This window comes from Sebastes fasciatus, chromosome 20 (genome assembly GCF_043250625.1).
Source record: "Sebastes fasciatus isolate fSebFas1 chromosome 20, fSebFas1.pri, whole genome shotgun sequence".
Lineage (NCBI taxonomy): Eukaryota > Metazoa > Chordata > Actinopteri > Perciformes > Sebastidae > Sebastes > Sebastes fasciatus.
In genome coordinates this window covers 24,745,790-24,757,486 of record NC_133814.1, presented here as the reverse complement: position 1 = coordinate 24,757,486, position 11,697 = coordinate 24,745,790, and the positions used below count along the sequence as shown (strand labels likewise).

At 39.1% G+C, this 11,697-nt stretch overlaps 1 protein-coding gene across 2 annotated transcripts; it reads left to right on the top strand.

Annotated features, from left to right (window-relative positions):
• Positions 1-379: 379 nt before the first annotated feature.
• tap2t (transporter associated with antigen processing, subunit type t, teleost specific) lies at positions 380-11,641 on the top strand. Of its 2 annotated transcripts, XR_012591832.1 has the most exons (13): positions 380-585; positions 1,588-2,131; positions 2,542-2,656; positions 2,812-2,942; positions 3,648-3,853; positions 4,330-4,527; positions 5,241-5,369; positions 5,459-5,647; positions 5,740-5,913; positions 8,464-8,623; positions 9,384-9,520; positions 9,618-11,207; positions 11,259-11,641. XR_012591832.1 is itself a non-coding variant. In XM_074619333.1 (12 exons), the coding sequence occupies exons 2-12, from the start codon at positions 1,627-1,629 to the stop codon at positions 9,801-9,803; spliced, it is 2,130 nt and encodes a 709-aa protein (XP_074475434.1). In that variant the 5' UTR covers positions 380-585; positions 1,588-1,626; the 3' UTR covers positions 9,804-11,641. The 2 variants fall into 2 exon arrangements, 1 of the variants encoding a protein (XP_074475434.1); XM_074619333.1 differs by having other exon boundaries at positions 9,618-11,641.
• Positions 11,642-11,697: the final 56 nt, after the last annotated feature.

Below are 11,697 nucleotides of genomic sequence, written 5' to 3'. Positions count from 1 at the left end.
AATAAAAAATAAAAATAATAACAAAAAAAAAAGCTGTGATTGTTAAAAGTGAGTATCAATCTTTGTTAGTATGATATCTGGAATATGTTTTGAGTTCTTCAGGAACACAGATGTAAACTGCTGACATCTCGTGGCCATAATGTATAATGACGGAAGTAGGTAAAAGCAAGGCTTATTGAAAGGGGTTAGGACAGTCTTGAGTATGGAGTACAACGCATGCGCAGTGTAACTGCCCAATTTCGAGCGCAGCAGACCAGATTTTACTGCGCATGTGTCGTACCCCTGATATATGTCACTGTGATGACGCGCGACGTCTCCTCTTTTAACCCTCCTTGGGTTAAAGTAGAAACACCAAATTTGAAACCAGACAACATGTTTATATTATCTTTGTTATCTCTGTTAAAAACTGTCAAACTGAAAACAGAAAAAGAACCATAATGAGAGCAGTGTTTGCTCCGTCGTGTCTAGTTTCAGTGTTAACGCGGAGTCGATATAAGTGAACCTCGAGGTCAAACATCTGAAAGTGAAACTAAAACTAAACTGACTGTAGCTGTTAGCTGTGGACTGAGAGGAGAAACACTGACGGTATGTCTTCAACATTAACCTCCATAACATCACATATACAGACACATTAATGTGCGACAGGTTTATGTACGTTACTGAACGTTAAGTGTTAAACAGCAGCGAGGACAGAAGAGAGCCAAACATGTGTTTAACAGCTGTTAATAAAGCTACTGGCTAACACTAGCTAGATTCAGTCACGTTAACATGAAGTGGTGAATGAGCTAATGTAGATATAACGTTAATGAAGTGATGAGGTAACAGGATATAATGTTAGCTGCATGTGTTGGTGATGTTTGTCCATGCATGCTGTGAAAACGTCATCTAATGTTACCTAACTAACTGTGTTAGTAGTTATCTTATGGTGGTCAGCCTTGGTTCATGCTGATAGATATACTATACCATATATATATACTATTTTAATCATGCTTTTTATTGTTTCCTTAAGAAAAAAGACTACAACAAACAAACAAAATAACAAATCGAAAAACAAACTGTACAAAAACGAAGTAGAGAAAAAAAGGTAGTAATAATAATAAATTAAAAATATAAATAAAACATATAAAATAAACATATATATATTTATGAATAACATAAATAAATAAATAAATAGTAATGATAATAATAAATAAATAAATATTAATGATAATAATAAAAAAGATAAATGAATAAAATATATGTGGTCTCGCCACCCGCACAGGATAGATAAAGAGTACATACTGTGTGTTTAAGGCACATTTACAAAATAATAAATAAAACTGAATTTAAAAATAATTTAATAATATTAACATAATTAAATAAAATAATAAAACGTGTGATTAATACTCTTATTCATGTACTCAAGCCCTGTTTGTTGAGTACAATTTTCAGCTACTTGTACTTTACTTGAGTTTGTTTTCTTATGCCACTTTATTCTTCTACTTCACATTTCAGAGGGAAATATTGTACTTAATTAGAGCACTTCTACTTTGTTAATTTCCACCACTGGCTTCACCATTGTTATAACAGACGTATTTGTTGTTGTAGGATCAGATTCTTGCAGTCTCACCATCCACCAAAGGAAAAATGAGGGAAGTGGCAGCATGTGGATTAATCATTCTAGTATTCGACGCGGTGCTGTGTTTGGCACTGTGGGCCGGACTGGTGCTGCTGGAGTGCTCCAGTTGTGGTGGGCTGGCAGGTGTGTGGGCCTTTGGAGCAGTGAAGTGGGCCATTCTCTGTGTTTTCACCTCTCATCTGACTGATGGAAAGCCAGAGGGTGTGCTCCGCAGGTTGGTGGCACTCCTCTGCCTTCTTTCTCCCGTGTTTGAAAGTGGACGGTTCCTCATGGCGCCTCCCTCGGAGCCCTACACAGGACCATCTCCTGACCTCAACATGCTGCTCCTGGGCCCCATGTCCTCGTCGCTGGCCTGTGTTGTTTGGGAAAAGGGCCTCTGTGGTGAATCAAAGATGAAGAAGGACGACATTAAACTGGATGCAAAGCGATTGCTTGCAAGGACGCTGAAATACTTCAAACCAGACACCTTTTACCTGATTGCAGCTTTCACTTTCCTCATCTTAGGTGTCATCTGTAAGTGAAATATTGACATTCTACTGGACTCATTATCATTCATATGGTTCACCTGCATATACTGTATGCCTTAAACTATTAAAGGATACAGTTTTATTTTTACAATCTCTCAATACTTTCTTACTTCCCTGACCTCTCTGTAGCACTCAGCCTCACGCCAATTGGTTCCTACTGATTTAAATTATTTAAAATGGGTCACAAATATATAGTTAAATCTTTAGGAAAGTAATTTCCTGAAACAGCTGGACACTGTAGGTGTTAGCAAGTGTTACTCAAAGATGAGTAAAATGTACATGTTTGTATCTGTTTGAAAGCTTAATTATTATTAAAATTAAGACTTACATCACAGAAGAACTGTATATATAATTACCTGTTTCCTTAATCTGTGTCTTATTTATCTTTCCTGACAGGCGATACATTCATCCCATGGTATCAGGGGAAGGTCATTGATATGCTAGGAGGTCAAGTACTTCAAACCAGCTTCTGTTATGCAATTGGACAGCTGGCTCTTGTCTCTCTTGGAAGGTAATGAACTAAACTTTTTGTATATATTCTATTCCTTATCCTGTTTTACTAATAACAACATCATTATTACTGATCACCTGTCTGATTAGAAAAATGTGATTTGTTTCAGTGATGTGAAACATAAACTGTCATTTTTAATGTCTCCATCTGAACAGCGCTCTGTTCTCTGGCTCAAGAGGAGGCATATTTATGTGCACTCTGGCCCGACTGAACAAGAGACTGAAGCATCTGCTGTTTCACTCCCTCCTGCAGCAGGAAGTGCACTTCTTTGAGGAGAACAACCCTGGTGAGAACAACATACTGTAGTAAACACACAACTCGTCTGTTGTTATGTTTCAGGGATGCAGTGAGTACACTACATGGCAAGTATGTGGACACACTAACATATGCCGCATTTGCGGCAAGAGCATCAGTGAGGTCCAACACTGATGTTGGTGATCAGGTCTGGCTCACAGTCTAGCTGATCCCAAAGGTGTTGGATGGGGTTGAAGTCAGGGCTCTGTGCAGACTAATCAAGTTCTTCCACACCAAACTGGGAAACCATTTCTTCATGGAGCTGGCTTTGTGCACGAGGGTCATTAGCCCACTCACAATATCCACCCTAAAGCCCAGAACACACCAACCCGACATCAGAGAACTAGCGGCGATGAAGGTAGCCTGTTGCGTCGCCTCACAACACCTTTGTTTTGGCCAACAAGTTGAACTCGAACAAACCGCAAAGACTACAGCCACTTCCGTTTCTCCTCTTGTGCACTGATTCTTTTAAGCTGAGCCGCCAATCAGAGTCATTTGATTCACTGACAGGCTCCACCCGCCGATTCAACATGCTGAATCGGCATGCCATGTTGAAACAGGAAAGGACAAACATCAATTGTCGCCACAATGTTGGAAGAAAATAATTGCATGCTTTACCTCAATAATCTGTAACAAACATTAAAACTCTGCAGAGAATGCTCTTGAACGTGACCTTTTTCTCCCTTTCACCACTCAGGACGTCTCTCCTCCCGCCTGCACTCTGATGTGGACAGGATGGGCCGCGCGGTTGCACTGAACGCCAACGCGGTGGTTCGTAGCACAGTCAAAACCTGCCTCATGCTCACCATGATGTTGGGCCTGTCCTGGGAGCTCACTCTGCTCACCTGCATAGAGATGCCACTCATGGCCATGCTGCAGAATAAATACAGCACTTTGTCCAAGGTAAGGTGTGATGAGATTGACTACTTTAAATAGACAGCAATAGAAAACAGGGCTGGTAGAGTGTTGCTTTACTCATCATCATGTTTTGTTTGTTTGGTTGCTATTTTGGTTGTCTTGCAAAAGTATTCAGCCAAAAAAAAGGGGATGTGAGGCGACGTCACAGTCGGCCTTCATCGCTGCTAGTTCCTTGATGTCAGCTTGGTGTGTCTGGGCCTTTTAAGGATACAAACAGGACCTCAGTAGTTGAAGGATTTTGTTTCTCCAAAGCATGAAAACTAGTTTGATCTTTAAATGTACTGGAAAATGTAAATTGTGTAAAAGTAACGCAAAATGTGACACCAAAGATAAGAAGGAACTGAGGAAATGATGTGCAGCAGAGGTCAAGAAGAAGACCTGAACCTGTGCTGATGTTCCGAGTGCAGCATCAGTCCGCTCATGTGCAGTTTCTTGTTACTGACTCAGTCTTTGTCAAACAGGAGCTGAAAGATCAGATCCAGGAATGCGAAGCTCAGAACAAGGACCTGGCTCACCAGACGATCAGCGGGATTCGCTCCGTCCGGAGCTTCAAGGCAGAGAAAGATGAACTGAGGAGGTATACCAAGGCTCTGGACCACATGTGCGATGTGAAGAGACGTTCAGGAATCTACAGCGCAATCTTCCTCGTAATACGGAGGGTAAGGTGGCAGCGGTGTACATCCAGGGATCAGTTGAATTATATAGGAAGCAGGAGAATGTGTTGACCTTTAAACTCATTGTATGGAGGCCCATTTCCACCAGCGAAAGAAAAAATATATGAAAAATAAAGTTAGGGATGATAGAAATAAAAATAGGCATGGTCAGGCAACACGTTTTTGGCCATAACTCAAGTCAGTCAATGACGGTATAAAACAGTCACTAAAATATGTTTTCAGAAAGCAGGAATCGCCACAACCACAAGAAGTCCTTGAGCATACAGTCATGAATGAGAGCAAAACAAATATTAAGCTGACGGGTCCAGCAGTATGCTAGATTAGCCGTGGACAGACAGACACAGAAATGTTAACACACACACAACCGAATACATAATCTCCTGTCTTTAACTTGGAAAGTCAAAATTATGAGAAGTCAAAATCTTGACTTTACATCTAATAATTCTGACTGAAAAAGTCTAAATTGTGACATCTCATCATTTTGACTTACCATGAGTATTTTATATTTGTCTTTTCTAAAATTTCATCTATTTTTTTTAATTTTTCCTGGCAGGAATGGTCTTCCGTACATACTGTACTATATGTGCTGCTCCAATCGTTATGTTTGGCCCATGTTTTTTAGGAGCATGTGTGATTTCTGTTGCTTGATATGTATTTTAATTACAATGTGAATAATTGCTCTCTATGTTTCCATGTAGCTGGTGAGTATGGGGATAAAGGTACTCATGCTGGTTCAGGCCCGCGGTCTCATCTCGTCGGGTCACCTCACCATCGGTAGCCTCGTGACCTTCTTCTTGTACCAGAAGCCCATGTCACAAAATTTAAGGGTGAGCTGAGTTAGATATTTCACACGGCAGAATCTCCTCTATGTAATTGAGTTGTAAAACATATAACGCCTGTTGTATTTTTCTCACAGGAGATCATGTATTGCTACGGAGAGACGATATCCACAGTTGGAGTCATTTCCAAAGTGTTCAGTTATCTCGACAGAATACCAAAGTGTAAGAAGGAGGGAGAGCTAGCTCCGAAGAAGCTGGAGGGAAGAATTGTTTTCCAAAATGTCACCTTTGCGTATCCCTCGGCTCCTGACAAACCAGCTCTGACGGTAATATTCACAGACTGAAAATAATAGTTTTGTGTCCTACAGCATCATTATGTTAAGAATGGATTAAACATGAATCTAAATGTTCTGTACAGTCAGTTTCTCTGGAACTTCAACCGGGGAAGGTGACAGCCCTGGTGGGTCCCTCCGGCAGCGGAAAGACTTCCTGTGTCAGCCTCCTGAAGAGGCTGTATGAACCTCAAGAGGGACAGATCCTGCTGGATGGAGAACCGCTGCACCATTACAAACACAAATACCTCCATCAAAAGGTACACAGTTGGCTCCGTGGAAGGAGGCTTAAAGGGACAGGTTGTAGGATTTGGCAACATCTAGTGGTGTGGTTGCAGAAACCAACAAGATAAGAAGATAGATTTTTGGTATTTGTATTTACTTATAGCCAAGGTGTCAGCAACCTTCACTATCAAAAGAGACATTCTAGGCAAATAAAAAAAAAAAAGTCTGTCTGGAGCCTCAAAACATTTGAGCATTGTGATGAGGGTAACGCAGTTTATAGTCTAAGTATATAGTATATAAGTCTAATGCAGTGAGGGCCCAAGTGCAAATGTACAATGTAGGGCCACATTGAGGGGAAAAAAATCTGAGATTTCGAGAATAAAGTCAGAATATTACGAAAAACAAAGTTATAATATTACAAGAATGAAGTCAGAATTTTACGGGAAAAAAGTCGTAATATTACGAGAATAAAGTCATAAGTTTACGAAAATAAAGTCATAACTTTACGGGAAAAACGTTGTAATATTACAAGAATAAAGTCAGAAGTTTACGAGAAAAAAGTCAAAAGTTTACGTGAATAAAGTCAGAATTTTAAGAGAAAAAAAGTCGTAATATTACGAGAATAAAGTCATAAGTTTACGAAAATAAAGTCATAACTTTACGGGAAAAACGTTGTAATATTACAAGAATAAAGTCAGAAGTTTACGAGAAAAAAGTCAAAAGTTTACGTGAATAAAGTCAGAATTTTAAGAGAAAAAAAGTCGTAATATTACGAGAATAAAGTCAGAATTTTACGGAAAAAAGTCGTAATATTACGAGAATAAAGTCATAACTTTACGAGAAAAAAAGAAAATTCTCGAAATTTCCGATTATTTTTTTCCCTAAATGTGGCCCTAATACTCCGTCGTACCATAGACCTACAACAATGACAAATTTAAGTTATTAATTTCCACAATTTTTTTTAAAAATCCACAGGAGAGGGGTAAAGAGCCGCATGTGGCTCCGGAGCCGCAGGTTGCAGACCCGTTATAGCCTAATAACATTGGACACTCTCTGTCCATATACCATTAAATATGCACTCTCTGTTAAGTCATGTAAACAAACCACGCACCTATCAGCTGTGTGCTCAAGATCAGACCGAAGACGTAGCCACGTAAAAGATGGGTGAGGAGTATTTGCTATCTTCCGACGTTTGTGTTTTTTAAACAGAAAACAGTTTTTCTAATGCGATATTTACTGAAAACCGTAGTCTAAGTAAACTTTCATGCGATCTCCGGGTGATCTCCCTCCAACCTGCTGGTGTTTGTAGTGAAATGAGACATATAGATAAGATTCAACTTCACTAATCAGCCGTTCCTCGTCCGTTTTAGCGCTTTCAAAGTGAGTGACAGGAATAAACAGAAACGTCTGACATAAATTCAGCTCAAAACTTGAGCTTAAAGTTCAAACTGCCCCTATGCTACCGACCGAATACAGTATTTGTTTTGGGAACTTTCAACAGGATATGGTGAGCAGAGCGGGTGTAGTAGGCAGCAGATGTAGTTAGCAACAAGAGACACAAGTAGAGGGGGGGGCAGACCATGGAGGGTTTTGATCCAATGAATGTTAAGACGAATGTGTAAAGATGGCCAGTTGACAGAGGAATAAAGAATGCAGTGGTCCTCAACATCAAGCTTCTGGAGTGCATGCCGATCTAAATATAACATCACCACAGTCTAACATGGGAAGGATGGTCATTTGAGTTTAGCAGAGGAAGTGAAAGTAGAGCGTGTTCTATACAAGAAGCCAACTTTCGATTTGATCTCAGACTGCAGCCTGCTGATATGATATGAGGAGGACGGAGTGCTGTCCAGCCAGATACCCAAGTATTTATCTTCAGTGACATGGCCTTAAATAGCCCCGTCGAGTGTGGTGATATCTCGGACTGAGAGGGGCGTAGAACCCTTTCCTGCTGAACCACGAGACCTCTATCTTGGTGGTATTTAGCAGGAGGTTGAGGGTGGAGAAGGCCCATTGGACGGAGGAAGGAAGCTATCCTGAAGTGATGTAAATATAACATCTGGGGAGGGAAAAGCTGTTCCCATCAGGAATTCTTGACAGCCACGTCTACTTGGCAAAAAGAACTACAAAAGTGTCAAGAAGCTGGCAGCAAAATGGCTGCACCATCGCTGGCGGTTAACATCTAAACAAAGTTAAAAATGAACACTAATACAATAAATTCAGCTAATTACACAGGAGCTATACTAAGTTTGGGCGATTGGACAAATATATCAGCCATCGCTGTTTTTTTGGGGCGATTTTTGTCATTGTGAAGCTGTACTTAGGCACAGCTAAATGCAAACTTCACCATGCTAACATGCTCACAGTGTGTTAACATGCTGGTGTATAACAGGTATAATGGTAACTATCTTACTTTAGTGTGTTTATTTGATTTATTTGTATCAATAAGTGCTTTTTTTTCACTTTCTAATCATGCAAATAAAAAAAAATATATATATATTTGCACCAGATGAAATCTATAAATTCCAATCCTGTCCACCAGCCCTGCACTAATACTAGTGTATGTTTCATCTTCATGTGTTTAGATGGCCCTGGTATCCCAGAATCCCGTGCTGTTTTCTGGTTCACTGAGATACAACATTGAGTACGGCCTGCAGGACTGCACCATCGAGAAGGTGAAGGAAGCGGCAAAGAAGGCCAACGCAGACGGCTTCATCTCTGAACTGGAGAACGAATACGACACAGGTACGGAAATGGGGAGAGATATATAGACATGTAATGTAGATATAGACATATAGTACATCTAATACCATGCAAGACTCATTAAAAACAATCAGTTCTGAATGCTGCAAATACAGCCTTTGTTTTTTGATGATATCCTATTTTAACCGTCTAATATCATTGTTTTATTGTTGTTTTTATTGTCCATTTAATGCCACTAAGATGTCTTAGTTAGTATGTACTTTTTTGTTGATTTAATAGTCCATTTGATGCATGAGTAGTATGCTTATTTGCACTATAGTATGATGCAGAATGAGGCAAAATGATAGCTGCTTTCTTGTCATCTTATGCTTGAGACATTTTTATAAATAAAGCTTAACTTACATCAACATTGTAGGACACACATTAGATAGATTTTGTAAAAAAAAAAAAAACAGCTGCTGCAACAGACAAGTCTGTAAATGTGCAAAAGAAATATGACATAAAGTAACAAGAAAACCTTTTACAGATTAATTTTGTGCAGCTAAAGCTTATAGAGAGAGATGCACTGTGTACTGTGTAATGGAAACTGTAACAGACATATGTTTGGAAAGTAGTTAAATATTAACTTTTAACAGACAATGACGGCAGATGTGATGTGAGGAAAGTCTTTATTTATAGTTTAAAGAGGTGTCCGGCTGGTGGCTGGAGATATTTCAGTAATGATTGACTGATTGATTTGTGTTTTTTTTTTATACGTTTTTATTATCTGAATAATCTTTCTGTCCGTGTTTCGTCTTTACAGATATAGGGGAATGTGGTGGCTCACTTTCAGATGGACAGAAGCAGTGCATCGCTATCGTCAGAGCTCTGGTTCGAGAGCCGCAGGTCATTATACTGGATGAAGCTACCAGCAAACTGGATGTTGACGTGCAGTATGCTGTAAGTAAAAAAAAATAAACACTAACGACCTTTACCACTCACTGAGAAGATGTACTGTTTTTCTCAGTTCAGTATCATTGTAAATTGAATATTTCAGGTGCTGCAGGAGGTTCTGGCTTGTGGTCAAACGGTCCTGGTGGTGGCTCATCAGCTGAAGACTGTGGAGAAGGCGGATCACATCATCTTCATGGAGGAGGGAGCGGTCGTGGAGGAGGGGACGCACCAAGAACTCATGGCCAAGAGAGGACGCTACCATCGTCTGAAAGAGGAGCTGTTTAATTAAATGAACACATAATTGGCTAACTCCCCCCGTCTAGACTGCAAATGTTATCAGACGTGTTTTTCATTCGCACGTCTCACACAACAGATACGCTCGCATTTTAATCTATACACTGGCTATCTATACGCCATCTCAGCTCCGTAGCCACGAAAATAGTTCACCGAAATGTGACGCCCCTTCTATTGAATCACCCTGCCACGCTACCAGAATGCATTGCACAGCTGCTTACAAAGACAATGTATGTGAACCGTAAAGGACGGAGGCTGTGGACACGTACCATCACTCAGTCACCCAGTGTTTTTTTTTAGTTTGTAGGGCTGGTCCGCTGCGGTCCAGACAAAAAAAGGTCTGTCCTGAGGCATTTATCCTGACTCTGGAGAAGTGTGAAAAACAAAAAAATTCTCCCAAAACTACCGTATCGCTGAGCTAATCTTTTACTCAAATCACACACATTTAGGCTATTCTATGTGATCTTCTTTTGATAACTAATGTAATATATTTCCCTTCCATTCACTGAGCCTCCCCTGAAACCTCTGCTCTAGTGAGATTTTAAATAATAGAACATTTAGTAGAAGAATTAGTCATATCAGCTACACAGCTACAGCTATGTCTGTACAGTTAGCTAGACTGTAGCTGCACAGCCATTGAGTGTATTTACTGAACAAAGATGTGCTTTTTTTACGACTTAAAGTTTCATTTCAGAGGAACTAGGGATGCACCGATACAACTTTTTCAGTCCCAATACCGATAGCGATACCTGGGCTTTGGGGGTCGGCCGATACCGAGTACCGATCCGATACCAGTGTTTAACTAATAAGCTGTATGTCTCACTGTGTGGAAGTGAATGGGATCATTCTCTTATGTGTAAGAGAACATCAGGCTTGACATTGTAAAACAAAATGGAACAAATAAATACATAGATATACATTTAGTGAATTGTTTTTTATTATTAAAATAATAAATCGTATACCAGCAACTTGGTAAAACATCTTCAAGATGAACAGAAATTTAAGTGTATACCTTTTTTAATGCAGCAACAAATTGGTCAAAACTTAAACAGGAATTAAAATTACAGTATATAATGTATATACATCCAGTATCGGTGCATCCCTAAGAGCAGGGGTCAGCAACCTGCGGCTGCGGAGCCACATGTGGCTCTTTAGCTCCTCTCCAGTGGTACTCTGGATTTTTAAAAAAATGAGTGGAAATGAATAACTGTTTTGTTTACGTTTTCATTTTTATTTATCATTGTTGTAGGTCTATAGTACGACAGTACGACGGAGTATTAGGGCCACATTGAGGGAAAAAAAATAAATCTGAGATTTCGAGAATAAAGTCATGATATTAGAATATATATGTATAGTATTATAGTTGTAGTAATTTTACGTGTTATTTTCTTTTTTTCACGTAAAGCTATGACTTTATTCTCGTAAAATTACAAAAAATGTTCTCGTAAAGATATGACTTTATTCTTGTTATATTATGACTTTTTTTCTCGTAAAGTTATGACTATTGTTGTAATATTATGACTTTTTCTTGTAAAGTTATGACTTTATTCTTTTAATATAACTTTTTTTCTCGTAAAGTTATGACTTTATTCTAGAAATCAAAGATTTTTTATTCTGATTGATTTGATTCTAGACTGATTTTTATTTTTATTTTTGCCTAAAAAGTCTCTTTTGATAGTAAAGGTTGCTGACCTCTGCCTAAGAGAAAGACTGTTTTGTTTTTGGTGACCAATAATTTTGTAAAAAGATTTCCTCCACCACTGATTTTGATACTTTGTTTTTGATGATATTTTGTACTTTTACCTGAGTAAAATGTTGAATGTTGAACCTGCATTGTTGCTTTCCTACCTCTGAGAATCCTTTTGTTTGCCTTCTTGTGTTTTATTGAT

Coding starts and splice junctions, on each gene's coding strand:
- tap2t (XM_074619333.1), top strand. CDS start 1,627: ATGAGGGAAGTGGCAGCATGTGGATTAATCATTCTAGTATTCGACGCG. Junction 5,370..5,458: donor CCATGTCACAAAATTTAAGG/GTGAGCTGAGTT, acceptor TTTTTCTCACAG/GAGATCATGTATTGCTACGG. Junction 9,521..9,617: donor ATGTTGACGTGCAGTATGCT/GTAAGTAAAAAA, acceptor TGAATATTTCAG/GTGCTGCAGGAGGTTCTGGC.